The sequence below is a fragment of the Protopterus annectens genome, chromosome 3.part1 (assembly GCF_019279795.1).
Source record: "Protopterus annectens isolate FY-2018-M chromosome 3.part1, PAN1.0, whole genome shotgun sequence".
Classification (NCBI taxonomy): Eukaryota; Metazoa; Chordata; order Ceratodontiformes; family Protopteridae; genus Protopterus; species Protopterus annectens.
This window is the reverse complement of record NC_056732.1, coordinates 356120850-356147152: the sequence shown is the minus strand read 5'-3', so window position 1 is coordinate 356147152 and position 26303 is coordinate 356120850. Positions and strand designations below refer to the sequence as shown.

Genomic DNA, 26303 nt, shown 5'->3' with positions numbered 1-26303 from the left:
CCAGTTCAATCCATTATATGTACCCATGATGACTGCCTTGCAGACAAGGTTTGACAAAGGCTTAATTGTTTTTCCCCAAATGTCAAGAAACGTCATGAATTAGCAGACAGCTTAGTATGTAGTGACAAAGAAGGCAAACAAAACACTAATAGTATTACTAGTAATAAAGAAATCAGTGCCTCAACACTGGGCAAAAACTACAAACAGATGTTCCAATGTTTTTGAAAATACTGAACTTAACATTTAGTCACAATTAGATATCTTCTGCAGAAGGTCATCATTTTTTGCTTTAGTTTCCTTAATTTTTCCACTGATATACTTTAACTAAGTGGCCATTTGCTTCTACTGCTTAGTCCTTTGATGACACCATAATCAAAATTTTATATATACATATACAGTCTCACACACACACACACACACACACACACACACACACACACACACACACACACACACACACACACACACATGTTCCTGCCATAAATATATATATTTGCGCATATCTGTGTGTGTGGGGGGGGACTTCCACATCTTACCAACGAATGCAGCTCTCAATGACTGCAGCAAAACAATTCAATTACATATGATGACCACAAGAAAGCCTCTGTGGAATCATCTGTTTGAACTATCTGTGTTTCACACTGCTGTAGTCATTAAGATGTTGCAGTCAGATTAAAAAATATAAACTCAGCAAAAGACTATGCATTAAAAGCCGTGACCAGCAATAAGTAAAGAGTATATTCTCTTGGCAATGACTTTGTAAACAAAACTGATTCATAGTCATCAATTGAACAGTGCATCAATATTACGTATTTTCCAAAATTACTCCAACAGTGCTTTCAGAAGTCCTTTAAATTCCGAGTGCTGATTTCAGAAAAACAATGCATCATTAAATTGTTTTTGTCAGTCCGTTGTTGATGCAATATGTATGTAAACATTTACTGGCAAATCCTTCTGTAATGGGAAGTGCTATTGGTTAGAACTGTCCATAAACACTGATTCATAGAAGTAGTAAACAGATAAAGGTGGCCATGAAAACCAGCAGCTAAAGCGTACATCACTTATGACAAATGATGGATTCAGTAGCGATATGGCCTGCTGGAGTGAGACACATGGATCACAAGTGAGTTGCAGAAGGTGATCATCCTCTCAGCGCTGTTATATAGCCTGTATATTTAGTAAATCTGGTAAATACATGAAAAGTAGAATGGAAAAAACTCTCTCAAGAATAGCAAAACGTAACAAGACACATCAGCTTGTGTGTGCGCGCGCGCGTGTGTGTGTGTGTGTGTGTGTGTGTGTGTGTGTGTGTGTGTGTGTGTGTGTGTATGAGCGTGTGTGTATATCTGATGGGAGAGGGTCACGGCAAGCTTTTTCCAGTGATGAGTCATTAGCCCTTTTGCAATTTCCTTAACCAGAGGTGACACTCTCACTATTTACTGTGGCCAAGGATGGGTGGTGTCACACAAAAACTATGCTGAAGGCCATAATCTTGGCTGGTAGAAATTAAATGTTTCATTATGTACAGGAACAAAATAACATTTTAATACCAACTAATGGCATCAAATAATTGAAAAAAGCACTGAAGCATTTCCCAGCGCATATTAATTGCATAACTCCCTTTTATGTAACTAAGTATAAAACACTTTTGTAATTAACTATAAAAGTGAAAGCAATATTTTCAGTTTTTTATCTTTTTTTTCAAGAAACAAAGTCTTCCAGGCTTGTGTTAATTCCAAAGATGTCCTGAATGGAACAACAGCATTTACATGCCATTTGTTCATGAAAGGCAATGGTTTAATCAAGTCTAGAGAATAGGGTTCATGTCTGTTCTGTGATTGGTTAGTGTGTTGAGGTTGGAGCTTCCTATGACATCACTGACAGAAGATGATGTTGTGATGGTGTTGTGTTGAATGACTTGCTGTTGGGAGCACACTGGAACAGGACTGCTTGCCGGGCTGCTTTCAGGACCTAGAAAAATCAAAGCATACAAGTCAAATTCATAACAGCACCTTCACCTCTACTTCCAAAGTAACATTTCTATTACAGTAGAAGATGCTATGCTCTCTGCATTGCCACTGACATTCTTCCAGGGTGTTACATGCCAAGACACATGAAGATCCTACTTCTCATACAAGATTTATGAGGAACAGCTTTCATCATTGACTGGTACCATTTTGTACACAGCTTGCTCTAGATAAACACAGCTTGTTAGTTGGCAACAGTACAGCTTTATGTATTTATTTATTTAGCATTTGTTTACAGGGAAAGTCTGAATGGGATAATATCCCATTTAAAGTAGAGGCCAGAGGACATAAGCTCCACACTGACATAATATGGTTACAGTTAAAAAAAACTATTACAAAGCTTAATACAGAATAATGATATATTGACTAAGTAAATATTCAACTTCAGCTCATACAATGTGAACCTATAAATACATAGTGCAAATAGTTGGACTGATATAATGAGCTGAAAAAGAACATTGTCACTAGATAAATTATTCACAAGTTGCAGTTCATAGAGATGACATTAAAGACACTTAGTCTTTGGAACAGAGATGATTAGATAATGTAGCCTAAACAATATATATTTGATCTTTGTCGAAGAAATGGATTTTACTAATTCCTTCTCTCTGAGTATTGTCAAAATGTGCTGGTGGTGGAAAGACAGATGAGCTAGGTCATCCTGGGGTTATGCATGAGCAGAGCCAGATTTTGTTTAGGTAGTTTTTTAGTAGTACTTTAAAGCTGGAGAGGCTAGAGATAGATCTAATATGCAGAGAGACAGAATTCCATTGTTTATGGATAACATGAGTAGAGAGTTGGCCAGAGGACTTGTGGGGTTTATATATTCTGGGAAGATGTTGATTAGATCACAGTCATTTATTAGGGTGATAGGAACAGAGAATAGGAGTACAGGCAGGTCAGTCATTGACTTTATGGATAATACTGTGTGTGGTGATAAGTTGTGTTGAGTCAGTTCAAGCCAATTCAAAGCCTTAAGGGAAAACAGTGGCCCTCAGTATTGTTTGCCAGTGGCACATCTTGTAACCTTATTATAGCATGTGTCCAGCTTCTTTTCAACAGTGGCTTCAAGGCTGGTTTTATAGGTGCACAGTATAAGAGAGATGGGAGAAGGTAGGCAATGGCAAGAGTGGTTTTGGTTATGTTGTTAAGGAAGTTTTCTATGCCTGTAGAGTATTCCTAATTTTTGGCAAGTCTTTTTTATGTTATTTTGAACTTGTAGGTCAAACTTAAGGTTATCATCTATAAAAACTCCAAGAAGGTCTGTATGGGAGACTACTTCAATTTCAGTTTTGTTTAGTGAAAGGATTTTGAAATTTGCTTTATCAGACGTGTGATTTGGGGAAAAATAGTAGTAACTTTGATTTTTTAGGGTTAAGTAGCAGCTGGGCATTAAAGAGCCATTTCTCAACTGAGGAAAAAAGCTTCTTGCATGAAATGGAAGAGATGAGGTAAGTTATTAGATGCCCATATAAGTATAGACTCATCAGCACATTGTATAAGAGAGGCTGGACCTACAGAGGTATAGAGGTCATTGATAAAGATATGAAAGAATATGGGACCAAGGACACAGCCTTTGGTGTACAGCAGTGAACACATGCAGGTATGGACAGACAGGGTTCTGCCATTTCATAGACTGGAACCTGTCAGTTAAATAGCTATTGAACCACAGGAATGAAGAATCGGATAGTCCAAGTTGAGACTGTTTATACATGAGTTTAGAGTGAGAAACTGTATAGAAAGCTTTTGACAGGTGGAGGAATAACATAGAAACAAGTTTGCCTGACTCCCTGTATTTGTTTAATGTGTTACTAAATGATAGGAGGGCAGTATCTGTACTGTGTGTTGGGCAGAAGCCATGTTGGGTGGATGCTAAGAGTGATTCTTGTAGAAGACAGTAGAGGAGTTCCTTCTGAATATATTTTTCAACACTTTTTGAGAGTTGATAATATGGCAAAAGGCTGAAAGTTAGAGATATCAGCTGAGATGCCACCTTTATGAAGAGGGATAATATAGGATTTTTTCCATGGTGAGGGTACATATGATTCAAACACTCATCTACTGATAAATACAGAAACTGGGTAAGCTATGGCATGGCAGCTATCTTTAGGTATTCAGGAGGGAAGTAATCTGCTGCAGTGGATCAAGGTTTGAGAATAAGCAGACTTTTTTTTTAATCACTGATGTGGAGACAGGCCTTGAGTGGAAGTTGCAAGCAAGGGATACACAAGGTAAATAAGGTTCAGATAGATATATTGGGTGGGTGGGTAAAGGAAGTGGTAGTGTGTTTGGTGTATGGAGAACACTGGTTTTGATCTAAGCTGTTGTTTACTGAATTATTAGGATTGGGTGTTATTGAAGAGGTGGAAGAAACAATGGATGGGGCTGGAGTGTTTTAGTAGGAAGGTAATGCTTTCTACGAAGTAGGTATTTCTAGCAGAGAGCTATTACGAGAATGGTTGGGTTCCTTGTATGAGCCTGGATGTAAGAGGTTACATACTGATGTCTAGAGTCTTTGGGGGTAATTTTTTGTTGAAGTTGTAGACGACTACAATATTGTTTTTTATCTAGGTTAATTTATTTTTTTCTCAGATTGTGCCATTCTCTGTAAAGTTGCAAGTTACAGGGAATTTTAATTGAAAGCATTCTTTCCAAACTTTGTCTCTGTTAGACTTCACAGCTTTTGTCAGGGTAGTGAGCATTGGTGTGTAGTTAATTTTCTTTTCACTTTTTTTTTTTTGCAGAATGGTGCATGGGTGCTTAAAATTTTTAAGAATAAGGTATTAAAAGCATTGACTGCCTCACAGAGTGTAAGAGTTTTTAGGACAGACCAATTAAAGGCTTTCAAAGTACTGATGAAGGAGTCTATATTGCATTTAGAATGGTTGTGGTTTGTTTTACGTTAGTGAGTGTTAGGTTGGAGGGTGATATGTTATAGGTATAACTGAGAAGGTGGTTGCTAAATGAGTTTGGATAGGTTTCAGAGGTTGTAAATTTACTAGGGTCAGAGATCAGTATCCTGTCTGCAATTAAACCTTTATAGTTGGTATTACTAAATCTAGTGTGTGCTTTGATAAGCTGTGTGTAATCATAAAGGTTTATACTAACTGAGGGAAACTCTGATGTAAGGTTCTTCCAGTCAATATTTACATATCCTGGTAGGATTTTTTCATAAGGTATATCATTAGTTGTCCATATGAGGATTTCTTTTAATATCGTTATATTACTTGCAGATGGGATGTAGACTGTTACACAACTGTTGTTTTTGTATTGTTAAGCTTTAGCAGTGATACTACTATTTCAGCATTTTGGAATTTTGTGATGTTGTGTGAATAAGGAAAAATATTATATGAACTTGGATAAATTAAGGCTACACCTCCTGCTTTCTTAGGAGGCCTATCAACTCTGATAATACCATAGTCTGTTGGGAGTAGTTCAGAATCTTTAATGTTGGGGTTAAGCCAGGTTTATGTGATGGCCAGAATACCAGGGTTATAGTATGATATCCTGGCATGTACTTCTGTAATTTTGTTACAAATGCTTCAGAGGTTGACAGTGACAACATTCAATATTTCTGGAAGATATGTGGGAGAATGATGGGGTAAGGGGGTTGATGTGTTCGTTTTATTAATATGGATATATGGCTGTTTAATGATAGGACAGCACAGCTGGGAAGAGGTATAGTCTGAGGTGGTAGAGGAAAGGTTAGTTAAATCACAATTTTGTAAGGGGTGGCTCTATGCTATTTGTATTTGTTGGGGAATCTTTGGAACCTGGTTTGGTCTGGGCATCACAACATTGTGGGATTTATTGAGAGGCAGTGTATTGATTTAGAGGGGACATGTATGAGTTTTATTTTTTGAGTAGAATGGTGGTAGTGAAGTATTTTGTGCTTAAAATAAAGACAAGGTGAGATATTAAAAAGGCAGGGAGATATATTGGTATGGTTGTTTCTGATTTCATAGTGTGCTCAGTAAATTGCAATAGGAGAGATGTACAGAGGTGAAAGTATACAGTAATACATTGTTAGATAGGATGGTGGTAGCAGTAGAAAGAGATAAGATGTTTGGAGAAATATTTGAAATTTCTGTGGTTATAGAGAAAAGAGAAAGGAAAAGTGTAGTCTGTAGTATGACGTGGAGGGATGCAGATGTGGAGATAAATAACAGAAGTAGGTTGAGAAGATTTGTCTTGTTACTTAATTCTAATTATGTAATAATGAGAAAGGAAACTGAGAAGTATCAGTGATATATGAAGTCAGTCAGAGGCATAAAGAGCAGGCAGAATATAAATAAGAACACTAATAACAAACTTTAGGTGCACATCATAGTATAAAAAGTAGATGAGGCAGATGTTATTTCTGTGGTTGGGAGGAATAAGAGCCTGTGAGCTGTTATTTGTGAGATGATTATGTTGCTGCAGGTGGGAAGAGTTTGACGTCTTGTGGTAGGCTGAATTTTGGACAGGGAGGGGTAGACCCAGTATAAAGGAAGTGATGTCAAGGATGGGTGGGAATGGGGGTAAGGTGGAGAGTGAAGTGAAGCCAAGCTAGAGTCATGCACGAAAATAGTCAGGATTGTCTTAATAGGCTATGACACAGCAACAGTAATGGAAATGTTTAAAAATGAACAGCAAAAAGTTGGAAGTATTTACATGAAAAACAAGGAAGATCATATCAGTGTGAGATAGAAAATGACAGAGTATCAAATAGCAGTATGAGGGTGCAAAAGCATATAGAATTGTCCAGCCTAGATGGGGGAAGTAGACAGGGAGTTAGAAGTTAGATATATGTAGCAGACTGGGGACAGGCAGCAGCCAAAACTGAGTAGTAACTCACTGTGCCTTACAACTGAGAGACAAAGAGTAGTGTAAGTAGGATACAGCAGTAGAGTTAAAATAAATAAATGGGCTCCAGTAGGAAGGGAACCCAGTATGGAATGTATGCCTGAGACACCTCAGTATTCATAAAATAAGTTCAAAGGGGACAGCTACATTCATTCTAAGGCAGGAGATACCAACAACAGTGAAAGTTCTGTACACAAATCCAGGAAGTACTGAACTAAACAGTTACAATATAGGGACAGTGTTTACTTAAGGCACTTCTTTGTGACTTTGTGACAATGTGTGTTACTAAAGGAATGGCAGGGGAAAGTCTGATGTTTACTTTGCAATAAAGAAAAAATGGTACAATGCAAAAAAAAATCTCATCATAATGTTCTACACTAACAAGTATACTTATAGCTATCAATCTCTTAACTCCAGAATTAGAGACAAATTCAGAAATAATCAGGAACAATCAGTGACACTTTTTAAAATGTTAGTACTAGCAATCTGAGAAGCTGACTCAATACAAAAATGTGAATTTACATATATTTTCTGAAGTAAATGAAGCCTGTAACTCTTAATTATTTTCATTATATATTATGTGCATTCCACCACCTTTTCTCCCAAAGTCTCCAATTTCAGGAGGAATTAGTTGGGGCAAAGCAAAATTTGCAGCCAAACATCAGGAAAGTCCCAGTAAATCAGTGACAGTTGAGAAGTGTGGTTATATTTCTAGCATTAATATCAATGTTTTTAAAAGTGCTCAGCAAAGAGAAAAGGCTTAGGTACATATGACAGCTTCTTAGCACCTTTCTACTTCAGTTCTTACTATGATTGCATTCCCCTTTTCAAAAGTACAGGTTTAAGATGATATCTGTTGGTGTGAGAATGAACGCTGTTTATGTTCTATCAACAACAGATCACAAGGGCCATCAAAAGTGACTGTGGCATGCATCCATTATGGGATACAATGTTTTCCAGGCAGTTTCCTTGTACAGTCACTAAGTACAATGAACCAACCATTACCGTACATGGCACTTTGTTTTCCAGTTTTACATACAGGAATTTTGTTTCAGATACACTGAAGAATCAGTCATAAAAAGGCAAAATGTCCATTTCTACTTAAGCTCAACTACTGAAAGAAACAAGCCACATTCTCTTCTCTTTTCCATGCAACCTCACTCTCCTTAGCCTTTAATCCATTTTCTTAACCTGAACAGCATGAAAGAAGGACAGCCTCATTTTTAGCCTTGTACTGGTTGGTGTAATCATTTAATCTGCAGATTTGCTTATCAGCTTGGCAATCCTTTGACTAGTGGGTTGTTTTTGGCAAAAAGGAATGTTGTTTATTTGAAATTATGTGCCACTAACCACTTTACATACCTAAATGCAATTCAAGAATACAATGTCTAAATATCAGGAAAAAGCTTTGCAGATTCTGCAATCATCAGTATTTAACAGACTGTCAGTATTTTTATGTTTGTATGATTAAATCATTTTGTAGAAAGCTGAGTGAGAGAAGGACTTTAAAGATGTTGAAAGATAAAGAATCCAAGAACATATAATGACTTTCTATAACACTCTTAATATTAATGTTATTGAATATTTTAAACTCAGACTTCCCTACAGATGCTTGATGTAGAAAGATGAAATGGCATAATTTATATATTGTCTTTCACAGTAAATAATTTCTTCGGCAGTTTCCAAGTGTGCATCAGCAATGATTCACTCGTTTTGGGAAATTTGGACCTTCTTCTTCTTCAACCTGGTAAGACCATTGACTTGGTATATATAACTTCAGACAGATATGAGTGACTTACTCCTCACATCGGAAGTGGAAGAGGGGGTCTTGCCCACCTGCAAAAACACTTAACAAACTTTTATTTTTTGCTGTTCTGAGTTTTGGATATTTTTTTGTCCTTTCAGCTTGCTGGCTTTTAGGAAGTTGGCATTTTATAGTAGAACTTTAAGCTCAAGTACAGAAACAACAACACAGATGCCATGTTTTTAAAGGTACAGCATGCCATCCGAGTATACAAGTGATGGCATGGAAAAAATGGCCAAATTAGATAAAAGATGTATTATAAACATGATAGATTATTACTGATCTGCTAGAATAAGGCACTGCAGTCATACACTTTATCCATTTGCATGGTACATTTTACACTATATGTAGTGATGATTAGCATAGTACACCATTTTAATAGATCAGACATTTTATCAAAATGATAAGGGAATCTAGGCTCAGCATTTTGCATACTGGCTTTGATTACAAGTCTTTATCTGTATTTTTTACGAGTCACATCTACATTTGAATGCCATCTTTTTTCTTTTCAGAGTACTTTCTTACTAGAATCCTACCTACTACTTGTGATGGGGCAGAAATGCAATTAAACTTGTGGCATGCTTTTGACAGGACAGGATAATTCTAGCAATTGTTTTCCATTGTAAAATACTATATAAATAAAACAGAGTACATTGTGATAAACACTTTGATTTGTAAAGAAAGTGTAAACAAATTAACCATTTTATAGTAAGTTCCTGAATGGCTAGGCCAAATCCCCCCCAGAAGTGTGAATATCATCTCAAGTATCCCCTGGAAAGAGGCCACTAACCTAGTGTGACTAAAATGGTCACCAAAGGATAAATAAATTAAAAAATATACAGAAGATGTCCATTCAGAAGTGCCTTGGACATGGTGTTTTATACCTTGGTCTTGTACAGATACAATAGTCAATACCAGGTACTAACTGATACTACATTCAAGAAGTGATCATCATTAAGAAAAGTCATGGAATTGTGTCTTATGAGAATTCTGAAGAGACAATAAAGCATTGTTTGTTTAGTGAATCAAAATACGTATTCTTACTTAAGTAGCCTTGTGATTCTTTCTGCATTGCTGTGATGGGACAGTCCTTATGTGTCAGAAGTAGCTGCTTTAACTGTGCAACCTCATTCTTCAACATGGAAACTTCATTCTAGAAAAAGAGAAAGTCAATGTATTTCATCAAAAAGCACAAACAACTCGTAAGAAAAGAATATCAGAATTTGCATCAAGTCTGAGCTCCCCTCCCACAATGACCTTGCTATAATATAGTAAAAACAAGATATATTTAGGGTACATATGAGACATACACACGGCATACAATAAACAAAAGGTAAAAGAACTACTGCACTTCATCTATTATTATCGCTGTGTAATGGCATTTGTTGAGTGTTACCCTTCTCAGTCCCATCCTTGCTAAGTAAAGCTTATCTCTTTTAGTTTATCAGCATTTGTAGTTTTAAAAGAAAGCTGCTATGTTCCTCTGTATCTAACCTTCCATCTTATCCAGGTAATGCTGAGACTGTGCCCCAAGCTCAGTTCAAACCTGTAGAATTATGACACAGCCTCTGTTCCAGAAGACAGCCTTATCTAGGGCAAAAGCTTTGCATAGTTATTTATCTGTTGGCTTAAAGAAAGCGCTAAAGCTGCCAATGCACACGCTCTTTGTCCAATAAACTGTACGTCCACATTCAGAGTTCTAAGAAAGTGAGTGGTCTTTCAAAATAGCACACTATGAGCATTGTCTCCATTAAGATGGACACAACTTACTCACCTTTCTACCAAGTCATCCCAGAGCAGTCAATGCTAATATAGCTAATTAAAGTGGCATTTTAACTAAAAAAGAAAACTGATGCAGTAGATAAGGATTTGGGAACCTATATTGACAATGAAGTGCCCTTTGATCACCACATATCCACTGTTGTAAAGAAGTTCGTTTTTCATGGCACAGCTTATATCTCAAGGTATTGTGTCCAGATCAGGATGTAATTGTTCCACCAATACTTGGCACTTATTAGGTTGATCATTGAGTGTAATGCTCCTTCTGGTGTATACCTCTCCAAACACTTGTCACAATGTTTTCTCACTTAAAAAACAAAAGTCAAGGGCCTAAATCATAAAATCTCTGCAGAGTGTCTCAACACTTTGTCCCTGCTCTCAGTATCATAAAGACTACTAAGAGTTGACATCTGCCTTGCTTACAGAGCATCCACAGACCCTATTCTGTCAGACCTATTACACATTTGCAAGTTCAATGGTATCACTATGGTATCATAAAAAACACTCAAGGATCCCCCCATCTCTTTTAATAAACAGAAGATGCTGGAAGGACAGGTTTGTAGCCCAGGGAACACCACTTCTAGGGAACTCTCTTCTACTCCAAATAAAGCAAAGTACTTCTCTTAATCTAGTCAAATATAATTTTCACAAATGGATGGGCAACTGCAAATTCACCCCCTCCCATGGTTTAGGGATCTTGTACCTCATGGATAGGTGGAAGATGTAAATGTCCCAACATATCCTTGTTTAACCTATTGTTTGGTTATTTGTATGGAAAATATACAGACTAAAAACTACCATGAGAATGTAAGGCTACCCTTCTTAATATTCTTACAGATCAGTAGCCCAGTAAGTACCTATGAACCTGTGACATTATTTTCTTTCATTCTACCCAACAACCAGTCACATCCATTCATCCATCTATGACCCCTTTTCCCATTTTTGCACATGGGGTTGTGGTGTCACTTCAACTGTAACAGTCATCTATAGCCAAGGCTCACACCGAGTGGCTAGCCCTGCTATGACTGTTCTTCCATACCAGACACTCACACATATACTCACACCAATGTCCAGTTTAGCGAGTCCACATTCCAAGATAAAAAGAAGGCAACAAGAATTAACTATTAAAAACATGGTCGGACTAATGGACCTCACCATACTTATCGAAATCTGCCTAATCATCAAATTATATAAGCAAAATATAAATCCATAATCCAAATGCCTCAAACTCTTCTCATATACAGCATGAAAATAGAAAAGAACTGGTAAGGCTTAAATATAAATTTAAATGCTAGAAGCATTGCAAGCCATCTTCTATGCAAACTTTACAGCAACGCAAAAGACATAGCAAGCTACTCATCAAAATGGAAAATTCTTCCTTTCATGAAATATCACACTCAACTCAAGTCAAAGTTATATCAATACCGTAAAAAACAGCAGCATTACAAATTTCAACTCCCAAAATTTTAATATACCAAAGGATAGCTACAACTTACGAGAATTAAGACAGTAAATACAATAAAACCAACTATTCAATAAAAGAATATCAAGAAATACTCATATATTATGCCAATATGGGAAGGAGGATAAAAGCAGATATAATATTGTCAACATTCTTTAGTGATAACTACTAGTCATTTAGAAGATACAAATTAGCAGCAAACACTCATGGCAATGAACAAACGTTCATACTGGCTTACTGGTAAAATTTTACTAGGAGATCATGCCAAGACGAATAGAGTAAAATCGTATATTGTTGGTCCACTAACACAAACCTACTAGGCATTAAAATCTTAGTGCTCCACCACACTATACACACAGAATAACCTCATCCACTTGGGTGGGCTCAAGCGAAACTGGATAAATGACCATCATCTTGCCTTATTGCTCCTCTTAAGAAAGTATAACCTGAGCCATCTAGTAACAAAGCTACTCAATCTAACACAATCACACCGTTATCCCTGGCTTTACACATTATGATAACAGATTACAGAGGTATAAAAACATATTGTCCACTACATTGCTTTGAGTGTGCTCTCCCCTCTTACCACAACATGGTCATGTAAACCCTCTTCCTATCTACAATTTACTATTACATTATCTGAATCTGCAAATTTAAAGAATTTAACATTCTAAATGAAACAGTAACAAATGACCGGTTACTGTCACTACAAAGTACTGGTACGAGTGAAACAGCAACAACATTTATAACTGTAATGTTAAACATACAAAACAAAATATATTCAATTAATACTAGAAGTCTCAATGGTACAGTGTGGTTGAGCAAAACAATAAAAAGCAGACTCAGGCTTAGAAATGCAAAATGGCAACAGCGGAAGAAAACCAGCAAGGTTAAAATATATAGCTATTAAGCTGAAGTAACAAAAGAGAACTTACAAACAGGGGTAATCCAAACAATTCTGAAAACATATAAAATGCCAGGCACCGTAAAACAACTTTATAGAGTTAAATGTGTGTGTGTGTTTGTGTGTGTGTGTGTGTGTGTGTGTGTGTGTGTGTGTGTGTGTGTGTGTGTGTGTGTGTGTGTGTGTGTGTGTGTGTGTGTATGTTCATGTGTATGCGTACAAGCGTATGTGTGTGTGTGTGACTACAAGCAATGACTATCAGAAAATACTTGTCAGAAATCTTCAAAAGGACATACAGTCCACAACAAACCAATTAATAAACTCAAGTAATAATTCTACTTGGACAAACACAACCAAAACCATGGCTGGAATTCAGAAAGGCTTACCATGAGGGGGAAGCTCTAACATGGTCATTTCCTTCCCTCATGGTAAGCCTTTCTACTTCTTAGACTGCTTTACCTCTAGAGTTTTCTGACAGAGGGGGCCTCAGCATGGATGATGGTCTCACGGCAGAGCTGCATGATAATGTGGAAAACTGGGAGATGAGTGGCTAATGCAAATATCCATGTGCCAAACATAACATTTTCACTGCTGAAGGAAAGAGTTGAATGATATCAACATGGTGAAGACCCATTTACTCCTATAGCAGCAGTAGCAGTATAGGTATGTTCAGGGAATGCATATAGTGTCAGAGGTGTGTTAGTATGTGAGGACGTGTGTGTGTGTGTGTGTGTGTGTGTGTGTGTGTGTGTGTGTGTGTGTGTGTGTGTGTGTGTGTGTGTGCGTGTAAGACAGTGTGCTGGGGTGCCTTCATCAATGCAATGCATCGGTCTCTGGGGAAAAAAAATACTGCCGCCCAGTCTGACAGTACTAGCATTGGCTGGTGTGCAGTTCAGATACATGCTAGGGAGCTAATGAGGTCTTTCCCATTGTGGCCACAGCTGTCGCTGAATCGCATTTTCCCACTGTCATTGTGACTGACCTGCCTACAGTAGGCAATTAACTTGAGGAGTGAACTTTTTTCTGAATTCCATGGCATGTCTCCTAAATTTAGCATAAAAACAAAGAGCCAGTATTCAACTTCCATAAAACAAACAGCAAAATAATGGTGTACTTGTCAAATTTCTGCCAGGCACAGCTCTTCAGGATCTGATGAACTATATCCATTCTCCCTGAAGGTAAACATACTTATAATACTCACTACTACCACTTGCAGTGTACCTCTCATTTTCATCCCACATAATACTTCATATAAAGTAGTCAAGCACAAGGAACCAATTCCTAAAAAGAGCATAACCTCCACACCTGAGGACTACCACCAAATCTCAGCTCTGTGCATCACAGCCAAAATCTCAAAATTTATTTTCTTTCAGCATTTAATATTTCAGGTGAAAACATAACATCTTCAGAAATATACATGGCCACTTTCATAAATTATATAAATGCATCAATGCACCTCTGCAACACCTCCAATCCAAATTCTCAAAAATCAGACCAATGGCATAACTCTATGGTAATACTTTATCCTTATCAAGCATCCTGGCTGGATGTACCTAATTTTCAAGAGCCTTTGTACTTACTCTCAATATATCCTAGTTGAGAGGTATGTGTTAATGTGTACCTAACTCACTTGTGTTGCGATTATGTGGATTGTTTATGAATTTTGAATTCTGAAATGATCTGGTATTTCTTTAAACTAGTAGCATAATGTTAGTGAATTGCTTTAAACTGTACATACAAATACATTTAAAACTTTGTATTACTATCCTATTTACTGCTTAGCTTGTGACTACAGGAGTCTGTGGCACAGCATTTACCTAGCAAATAACTGTGTAAATAAGTGTGTACAAATAAATAAAACAGCAGCACACCATTAGCAATTTAATGCAATTTTCATAAGCTGATATCTTTCCAGCTCATTCTTGCTTGGAAGATAATCTGCATGTATCATACATCTCAGTTTGCAGATCATGCAAAATAAGTACATCCAGATAAAAATCTGGACATCCAATCAACAGCTCATACTGGTGAATATTTTTGGGCCAAGGTTTTGTTTATAGAAAAGTTTGCCCTTACATGGCAGCTGTGTGACAGCAGTGTAAGTGGGGGTGTGGAAGCTTTGCCCTTTCACATATACAAATACAGTTTTTTTGTGTCTAGTTAGTTGTTTTGGTGTTTATATGTTTGTTCAGTTGCATATTCAAGAGTGTTTTCCTTAGATATGCTGTTGGGTTGCTACTGAGTGCTTATTCAATGTTTCCATATTCAGTGTTATTTTGTCGAGAATATGAATGTTGGTATTTTTTGGAATGATTGAGATTTGCTTATATATATATATATATATATATATATATATATATATATATATATATATGTGTGTGTGTGTGTGTGTGTGTGTGTGTGTGTGTGTATCAGTAGATAGTATGGGGGCCCCGAGTTTGTAAGTATAGGTAGGGAACAAATTTTATGGCAAGTGGAAAGCCCCCGTACTATATTATATTTTATACATATCACACATTTAACTCACATACATTAATGTTTTATGATATTCTTAGTTTTTGCTCTGCCAGTATATCTGGTGTTCAGCAAGGCAGCACAGGGGATGACCAGTGATCTGCACTAGGGCCCTCTCCTCCATGTCTGAGCAGGGTGCTGCATCTGCTAAGTATTCTCCACACATGTGCATACCATGCCAGACACACACAGTGTATTGTAACATGTTCATAATATTAACTACATCTGTTTGTTATATAGTGTTACAAGATGAGGATCCTGTTCTCCACACCTGTGCTCAGTATGGTGTTATACTGGACACTGGTTCTAGAAAGATCTTATTTACCACAGTTGTGCTTCAATATGGCATTATATTACTCAACACTGGTGCTTTTTGGTGCTGACAGGGCAGCCATCAGAAAAGGGATAGTAGTTGTAAACAGTTTTGCTATCAGTCAATTTTATACACATAGAAGGTGCACACATTAGTGAGTGATCACCTGCTACAGGCAGTGCTGTACATTTAGAAGGTCCACACACTAGTGAGTCATCACCTGATACAGGCAATGCTCTACATTCAGAAGGTGCACACTTTAGTGAGTCATCACCTGAGACAGGCAATGCTGTACACTTAGAAGGTGCACACGTTTGTGAGTCATCACCTGAGACAAGCAATGCTGTACACTTAGAAGGTGCACATGTTAGTGAGTTATCAAATGACACAGGCAATGCTGTACACTTAGAAGGTACACATCAGTGAGTCATCACCTGATACAGTCAATGCTGTACATTTAGAAGGCGCACATGTTAGTGAGTCATCACCTGATACAGGCAATGCTGTACACTTACAAGGTGCACATGTTAGTGAATCATCACCTGATACAGGCAATGCTGTACACTTAGAAGGTGCAATTGTTAGTGAGTCATTACCTGATACAGGCAATGCTGTACACTTAGATAGTGCACACGTTAGTGAGTCATTGCCTAATACAGGCAATGCTGTATACTTAGAAAGTGCACACTTTAGTGAATCATCACCTGATACAGGCAATGCTGTACATTTAGAAGGTGCATACATTAGTGAGTCATCACCTGATACAACCATTTGCTGAACCACCATATTAGTCCTGCAGTACTGTATGCTACACTAACCACCTCAATGCCATTTAGGCCAATGCATTAAGATTTTGGTCACATATAATTCTATCTTCCCACCTTCACAATGTCTACAGACAGAATCCATGGACTGAAGAACAGATTATGATAAAATGATTTTCCAACCCAGCAGATTATGATAAAATGACTTCCGTCCCTCTAGTGGCTATTTGCACTGGTTCAGCTCGGCCTGGTTGATGTGATAATATAACTCACAATTATGCCTTGCGCACTTTTTGGTTTGTTTATGAACTGCAGATAATTTTCAAATCATCTGTACAAAATAGACTGTACGTTTACATCCTGTATATCCTGGTTATGAATTTGCCGTGCGAGACCCTAAGTATGCTGCTTCAGGTGAACAGTGTGCCGATTCTTCTCTTTATTATTTTTAGGAGAGTGGATAAGTATCCATACGTTTGAGACACATGACAAACAAAGATTCGACTTGGTAGAGAATGCTGGGAAACAGTTCTCCAGTGGTACAAACGTTTCCCTTTATAACCATTTTACGAAAACTAATATTTACATGTCCCCTTACAATGTTACTCTAAGTGCTGAAACTGGCAGGGTGTGGTAACAAAAATATATCTAATGTTAAGTATGGTTAGATTTCTGATTCCTCCTCATATTTCATAATTAGATTCCACATGTGTTATCCATAACTATTTTAACTGCAGTTATTATTTTATTTTCACACAAAATATTTAGTGAAATGCAGCTAAATATTTTTTTAATGACCTCTCATATTTCTTAACTGAATTCTCAATTCCATCACCAACAAACAACAGCTTTAATGCCAAGAAATGTAAATACACAAGATTCCCACCTAATAATTTCAAATCTACCACTGACTGAAAAAACAAAGAAAAAAATAAAGTCATCACAGATTACTTATAGACTATGAGACAGCTAAATATGGGCTGTGGGCAGATAGGTTGACCTAGAAATTCCTGCTTTGCTAACTAATTATATGTTTTTTTCTATGAAATGGTAAGCTTTAAATACCATTTTGCAAGATGACACCATCTCTTTTTATGACGCTACAACTCACAAGAATATAAAACGATTTTTCATAGTTAAACACAGCCCTAAAAGTAACTGCTGACAACAATTACTAAACATAAAAACTTTGCAGGCCTCCATAAAATGTAAGAATGAAACAGAGTGATGACAGATGACTAGCACATCTGCAAGACACATATATTATTACATCCTTTAACTACAAGGGAGGGAAATGAGTCTCTAGTCAAGTAAAAAATAAACAAATAAATAAAAGTACCTTTAGCTGTCCCAAGCAAAAAGGCCTTGTCATTTTAGGTTGTACATCACATACATTATTTATTAACTGCCTCATTCTGTTGACCAAGAAGCTCCCAGAGATCCTATTACCTCTTCCGCTATTGAGTTCTGAGCTCATATGCATACTAGTTGGGAGAATTTTGGGCAGGATTTAGGTTAAACTCCTTTGCAGTCACTTGCTCTGAGATTTGAAAGCATAACTTCTGACGAGAGGGAAGCCAAAGCAGCAAAAAGGAATTAGACAGACAGAAGGGGCAACTTGGGCAATCTTTCTGCCTTTGGGCTGTTCTACCTAAAACAACAATACTAATAAAGCTAAGCTTATTGTATGAACCTGCTGAAAATGCAGAACTGTTTCTATGTGGCAGCATGCTTCTCGCCTTTGATAATTATGTATCAGGTTACCTTAATTACTGAGTAGGAAACCAGTACAAAATATATGTCTGCTGTCTGATACTCAGAACATCAATGCATTCTGTGCAATGTATTTTTGGGGGAAGGGTAATAGAAAAGATGTGCCTGAAATGAAAAAAAAAATAGCTATACCAAAAAACTGAAAAAAAAACAAGTGTAGTGAGAAGGAATGGAATGAACAAGATGAGGCAGATGTGATGGCATCTATCATGAACTCATTCATTGCGCCTGTATTGTGAGTCGAGTCCACCACGACTTGATCAATTGTTTACTGCCAGCCGCACAAGTATTCTCCACATAGTACTGACCACATACCTGGTTAGTAAAGATATGTCACACTTTCTTGGCCTTGAGTAATGTTTAGAATGTCTGGACATGATAGTTTGATGAAGAATCCCTTCTCAAGTTTCACAGGGTAGGATAACACAGCCTACTTTCTCCAGGGACTGAGCCATACAACACTATAAGAATAAATAAGTATTATTGCCCTGAGGTATGCTGGATACTTACAGTAATCATCACAGCTGGCAATGCTGTGTAGAACACACAACTTGCACAGGAGGTGTGAATCTCCAGAAGCAAGACACACAATCCCATCTATATCATAATAATTAAAAAATTGAAGAATAACTTAAACATCTGTGTCCCACCTCTTTCCATATTCCTGTCTTAGATCATCACTAAAATAAAGAACTTCCTTTCCACCTTCCACCATTGTCATGCAAATGATCAACAATCATTCAGTTAATAATCCCTCTTCAAGCTATTATGTCTTCAGCAGTGCTTATATTAAGTAAACCCACTTCCTCACAATCTGTTTTCATAATTTTATGTCCCACATTGCTGCCTTTTTAGTAAACAGCCTCTCCTTCATCCTTCTCTGTCATATTGCTGACTTAAGTACTTTCACAGAGCCTCATGTACTTCCTTCTCCTGATGTCTTACATGTCTTATCTCTGTCGTTTTATAGGGTCTACCTCCATTGCTCACAGGTTGCATTATTTGTAGTTGTGTGAACTCTTGTCATGTCAAATCTGTAATGTGTGCAGCACACAAACTCTCACAAAACAGAAAGTAATGGGAACAAATTAAATATACATATAGTCAGCATAGCTACACTAACTGATGGTTTGTGGGCTGTGTAAAAATAGAATAAGGCACTAGTCCAGGAATAAAGTCCTGCTTGCATAATGAACATAATAAAAGTGGGTGACAGTTTCCACAGCAGTCCCTGCTAACTCTGCCCACCAGTGCTTGTACTGTCTACATAGGCAAATCTCAGCCTTTACCTGAGAGACTGAGATTAAGGTTGCATGGAACAGATGCAGTCTGTATAAGCAAACTATTTTTATTATTATTATTATTATTATTATGATTATTGTGTATGTGTGATTGTGTCTGTGTGTGCATATGTGTTAATGTGTATCCGTGTTTGTGTGTGTGTGTGTGTGTGTGTGTGTGTGTGTGTGTGTGTGTGTGTGTGTGTGTGTGTGTGTGTGTGTGTGTGTGTGTGTCTTGCTCTGCATAAACCAGCCATTTAAAAAGGGTGCATAGCATTGACTAAATGGAATTATGTGTACCTGTCTGTAATTAGACTTGTGCTAGAGCTACCATGTTTTGTGGGGAGTGGTGTTATTGTTGTTCAGGTGACAAATAAGTTTCTAAAGCATAGTCATCCATTTTTTAACTGTTATTCAGCAAAGAAATATCTCTATGGAATTAGTAACATTCATTCATTAATTCAATTCTTAGTTTTAACAGAACATGCCTGAAACCGTACATAAATTCTGAACTCTCATAAACTGATGACATGCATTTCCCAGGATTCTATCATGCCTTTTTTGTACATTTGCACTGCCTGAACATTAAGGCCTACTTTTCATAGCATACTGTTTTCTCATTTAATAACAAGGTCTCTGGGGTTTTGGACATACTGTTTTTTTTTCTTAAATGTGTTTCTCATGCATCATCAGTTTGGTTGGTAGTTGGTGGACATACCTTGTCATAAAAAATAACTGCTTCTCAGCAATGAAGAAAAAAAAAGTCTGGCATTGCAATTATAAATTGGAACATATTGCATATTGCAATTATAAATTGGAACATATTGCACATTGCAATTATAAATTGAAACATATTGCACATTGCAATTATAAATTGGAACATATTGCACATTGCAATTATAAATTGAAACATATTGCACATTGCAATTATAAATTGGGACATATTGCACATAACTAGGATAACGAGTAACTTTAACAAGCAGTTTATCGAGTAGGTAGGACAGCAGGGTAACTAGGTAAACAATGCAGGTACACTCCTAAAAAGCCAAAGTCAGTCTTAGAGGATTAACATTTATCTGAGAAAAGTCAGTGGACTGAAATGAAGGGTAAGGTAATGAAAGCTGCTTCTACAAATTTGCCAGATTAGCGAATGGTGTTCCTATTAGTCAGTGCTTTACAAGCCCTGCTTTTACTGAATACAATGCCGAACAGCATTCAAATCCACTAACAAAGGATTCTAAAAAACTGAGTTGGACTGTATCTAAAAGTGAGCCACCCCGTCAACAGGCGGAATTCACTTATAGCTACAGAAATGTTCACTTTGAAAACTTAACTGGAGATAAAAATACTATTAAAAGGAGGATATCTTACAATTTAAGATATTTTTGTAGGGGAAGGCAGTCAGTGAGAAAACGTTTAGTATATCAAATGACTGAGTCAAGTGTGGAGAATATGTCTGTAGTGTATGCACACAAGTAGATACAGAGAGAGTGGGTGTTTGTGTGTGTGTGTGTGTGTGTGTGTGTGTGTGTGTGTGTGTGTGTGTGCGTGCATGTATGAATGTGTGCAAATACATTCACAGTCAGGAGCATCTTTCCATTCCTGTAAGACATAAATAAAGGACAGACATGTACCTCTAACCTTCTGTATTAAGCGTATACAGTTAGCAGATACACAAAGAATTGGTGATCAAGCCATTTCATGAGTGCAAGAGAGATATCTAAGTGTAAAAAAAGCAGAATAATTGTATGAAAAGTATGAAAAACAATTAACAGCGCAACAGGCAAAAAGACAACAGACTGTGTCTGAGCATGAGAAAATTACTAAGTAAATATTACGGGACTATAAATTAATCTGCATTACCAAATAAAGATAATCAAAAGTAATATATTGTTAAATGATAACGGCATTGATTCTACAGTACACATTACTTTAGCTATTATACAGTGTGATTTACATATAACAGCATTACAGACTTACCCTTGATAAAAGTAATTATTTGTAAACAAGCACTGCTAAAATTAATATACACAGTAAATTTTACATGTATCAGCTACTAAGAATATACATTATTACATGGTTTTGTATAGCAGTATAATAAAAAATGAATGGCTATAAGCAGCAGGACAGAAAGTTGATGGCTATAAACAGTATTTTTGTGCATTGACGAGAGACCAACTAATGATCAAATAACAAAATCGATGTGCATATGAGTTTTGTCAAGTAGCTCACTGAATACCGAGAAAAGGAAATAATGAAATAATAGCTGTAACTCTTGTGTAGTGGGGCAGAAATAATATCAACTTTTACATAGAATATGAAAAAGTGCTTACAAGAAATATGTCTAGGGTGTGGAAAAAAAATCTAAACAGGAAAATTCAAACAGCTGAATGCTGCAGAAAAGATAAATCAGCCGAGCGTGTGGGTGGTAGAATTGTAGCACTTAGCGATGTTGCCTCATAGCATTTGGTTCTCCAGTTTAGTTACCAGTTTTAGTGCTTTCGTTGTCGGGGATGTACTCTCTCCTATTTTAGCAGGCAAACTGGGAAGAACTGTAGTACTGTTGTGTGCAGATTATGAATAGATGCATTTCTACATTGGCAAGGAAAGGACATATATGCAGCTACTCCAACATTGGATATTTATCAAGCATTTACAGTATATTGTTATATTGTGCAGAAACACAAGATGGTCTCCTGCTGTTAAATAAAACCAGTGCAGATTAAAAAGAATTAATCAACTTCTCTTCAGCAAACTATTCAGTAGCAAACATTCTAGACATGGAAGATGTGACAATCCTGCCTTGTTAGGGGAAACTATCAACACCCCATACTAAATATAACTTGCACTTGGATGATAGCCCCTTGAGGTGAGTTTTATTCAGTGTGAATATTACTTTTGATTCTCAGAGAAGCTGGCTTTGGACTATCATCTTACTCCCAACAACAAGACATAAATGAAACAGCCTACAGCCAATCACAAAAAATGGGTTATGCAAGACAAATATACTACTTTTTGTGGTCAGAAACAAGAAGACTGTGTAAAAAAAGTCTAGTGAATTATTCCTTTTTGAATGGCAGCTTCTGTTCTAGATTCTATGTCATAAATGATGATTTTATAAAGATGTTTCTTGTTTACAAAAGGGGACAGGAATTGAATAATGTATGTAATGTTTAGGTTATATATTATATAGCAACATATGTGAAGCATAATGTTTGTTAATTTTAACTTGTTAATACAGTTTGATTACTTTTATATAAATGCAAATGTGCCTATGTCACAAGTGATATTTCAATAAAGGTATTAAAAAAAAAAAGTCAAGTGAAGTTCCGATGGCAGAGAGCAGTGGGCCATTAAGCAGAGACAGGCAAAGCAGAAAAATGTATAGTTAAGAATCACAAAGTAGTAAATGACTTTGAGACTGCAAGGCAGAAGGAGCACATTTTGGGGAAAATTAGTGAAAAAGAAATTATGAGGAATAATAAAGATTAAAAGTAAAGAATGATTACTATTTGGGGGAAGTACTAAATGCATAGATTTTCTTTAGTACTCCCAAATAACACCTCTGATAGGTAATGGCACTACATCTTCAACCAAACTGGAAATGTGCATTCCTCAATCTTTTAAACTTACATACAGGAAGTGCTTTGGGAATTAATGGGATGAGGCTACGGGATCAGGTGGAAAGCTTTGTTAGAATATCAAAAAACTGATGAATGAGCCCTACATTTTCTGAACATGTGACAGAGTGTGGGAGGAGAACAATTTTATGAATCACAATTCCTGGATCTAAGCTGTTATTATTTCTGCCAAAGGGCACAGCAATACAGTTCTCCAAATTCAATTCAAGTTTGTACTCCTATGGTAGTTTATCCATGCAGGACTGTAAACAGCAGTCATCTGTCATGGCGTTAACTAGGAAAACCCATTCCAGAACTTGTGTAACATCAACTTAAATAATACATATCATTCATAGGAATTTCAAGGTTATTGATTGTTATGACCATTAACGCCTTCAGTACCCACCCTTACTCTGTACCCCCTTTGTCTCGGAGGACTAGGCCAGTCAAGCTCAGTGTGAATTTGTGGGTGCCATCCAGCCATCTAGGTCTCATTTGAAGGATGATAGTGGATCATGCTGAGTATTCTGTAGGGGTTATTTGTACCAGAGGTGGGGGGAGGAGGCACTACCTAAGGAACTTGTCTCTTCTTGCTAGCATTTTGCAATCTTTCTGAATTTTAGGTTCAGTAGAGCTAGTTAGGCTCTTGCTTTTTTGTACTTTAAGTGCATAACAAGTATCTTTGTTACTTGGGTGAACTGCAGATGTTAATGTTGTTTTTAAGCCAATATCTGAATGTTTCACTGTTATTAGCTCCAATATAAATTTTCCCATACTTATCAGATATGCACTAAAAATGTGTATAATTATATTGTGAATATCAGTATGATGGTGCTTGTATCTTGGGCCTGGTTATGACTGAAAATGGTCTTTGATGATATACATTTATATATATATATATATATATATATATATATATATATACGTGTGTGTGTGTGTGTGTGTGTGTGTGTATATATATATATATATATATATATATATATATATATATATATATTTACATATCTAAATGTATGCCATCATCATATATATTTATGCGTGTATTGTATCCGCGGTGGTGAAGCGGTAGCGTTGTTGCCTCACAGTAAGAGGTTCTCCCCTTCGATTCTCGGATGGAGTGCGGGAAGTGCCTTCTGTGTGGAGTCTGCATGTCCTCCCCGCGGTTGGGTGGGCATTCGAAAGACATGCATAAATGGGCGTGCTTTCGTTGAAGGTTGAACATCGAGCTGGCACCTCGGCGTTCGTGAAAATCTACTGCCAGTCATTAGCGGAGTTCCACTGTGACGACCCCTAACCAGGAAAAGCCAAAAGACAAACAACAACAACATATATATATATATATATATATATATATATATATATATATATATATATATATGTGTGTGTGTGGCTTACTATCAAAAAGTGGAAAATCAAAACAATTTTCCACTTTTTGATCAAATCCGTTTTCCGAATTTGGTAATAGAGAATTACCAAAATATTGGAAATGGTAACCACAGAATTGACATTCAAACACTGGAAGGTTCAATGTCGAAAGTCCCTATTACCTATAATGCTTTTTTTTGGCAAGCCCTCGTGCACTCCCCATGTGGAGGCTTTGCCCCCCCCCACTCCTTGCATATTACATATTCCAATTCCGAGATTGCACTACAGGGAGGAAAAGGGTAAATTTCCTGATCCTCACTGTAGTGTAATCTGTTATCAGAATGTCAGATGCACATGAGCGAATGTACACTACCATCTGCTAATGTGCATTTGAACTTTTTTTCAGACTGTCATTACGGAAACTGGAAAAGAAGCATTCGAACATCCCAGTTTTGTATAAGTGCTGTCCCACATTTTGATAGTAAACCTATATATATACATATATATATATATATATATATATATATATATATATATATATAAATATATACAGAAGGAGAGAGAGATAGAGAAAGATATGGAGGGAGAGATAATGCTTGTGATAAAAAAGGAGACATGTTTGTTTTGACCACGCTATGAGTTGTAATGGACAAGTAAATGGAGATCCCACTGAACAGAATACTCTGAAATGTTTAAATTACATAAGGACACACTTTTCCAAATAAATCAGTGCTGAAGAAAATAGATTCTCTTTTAATTACTAAATCTCTGTCTAATTTGTGATGAATGACAATGTCGTTCTGTTAATAGCCATCAAGTTTCCCATTTTATTTTCTATATCCTTTTTGCTTCTATGCTTGCTAACAATAAGCCCTTTCTAATATGTCTTGATCCCATTCATTCTGCTGTGGTGGGCATCCAAAATACAGGAATGATAGCCAAACAGAGGGGTCATCGTCCTTGCAGATGTGGAGGTGGTTTGTACCCTTGTATGCATCACAGCAATAAGGATATTTCTAGAAAGTTTCAAAGTCCATCCATTGTGGCTGATGTGAGCACTTATGTCACTGTATGGCATCCTACACTCTTCACTTTCTTGCATGTTCTTCCTCCTACACGTTACCATGGTTACTATCATCAGCTTGGGATCACTAAACCCATATAACATATCAGTACTATAAAAGTGTCCATTTGCATTTGGGTGGTCGGCTAACTAGAACCACTGCTTCCTCACTCAAGGACAGCAGAGCCAGTGCCAGCCCCTCGCTCACATCCTTCCCTAACCATGCTCTTCCATTACAAAGGCCACTACTCAAACTCAGATCATATAACTTCATAGTCAGGCCTTTAACCCTCTACACTACAGAGCTTGGTAAGTTACCAGGTTTTAATCTGTAAAATGAAAATATGTTTGTCATGGAAATACTTTATGATTGTTTTACTTAAATCCTTGTTAAAGAAAGGGTAGGACAGAGAAAAATGTACCATTTTGTATTACAGAGAATTTTTTTCTCTCATATAAATGAACAAAGCCTTGTATACTTTACTATACAATCAGAAGACTGACTTTCATTTCTTATTAAATGCTGACACAATCAAAATCTAAATCCAGCTACTGCCCTTCATTTGTCAAAAGACATTAGTCAGATAATCTAACAGTAGTGTGTTTATGGGCTAGCCAGCTACAAGAAGATTCCAGTGTGTTATATTAATTACACAGCCAAGAATGAAGATGACGCCCAGGTTGTGGATGTTGGTTAGTCTGCTCTTCTACACTTATGATTTAAGGAACTGAACTCTCATTCAATGTTTAGAAATATGAACTGCACAGTTCAAAGACTGATTCTGTTTTT

At 36.8% G+C, this 26303-nt stretch overlaps 1 protein-coding gene across 3 annotated transcripts in view; it reads right to left on the bottom strand.

The window, feature by feature from the left end:
• Positions 1-481: 481 nt before the first annotated feature.
• The window catches only part of CREB5 (cAMP responsive element binding protein 5), a 1721100-nt gene continuing 1695278 nt past the window's right edge, over positions 482-26303 (bottom strand). For all 3 annotated transcript variants that reach the window (XM_044066812.1, XM_044066813.1, XM_044066816.1), the window contains 2 exons: positions 9721-9829; positions 482-1971 (listed from right to left, as the gene is read on the bottom strand). In XM_044066812.1, the coding sequence (XP_043922747.1) occupies positions 1808-1971; positions 9721-9829 (273 nt within the window). In that variant the 3' untranslated portion in view covers positions 482-1807. The remainder of the gene's footprint in view (positions 1972-9720; positions 9830-26303) is intronic.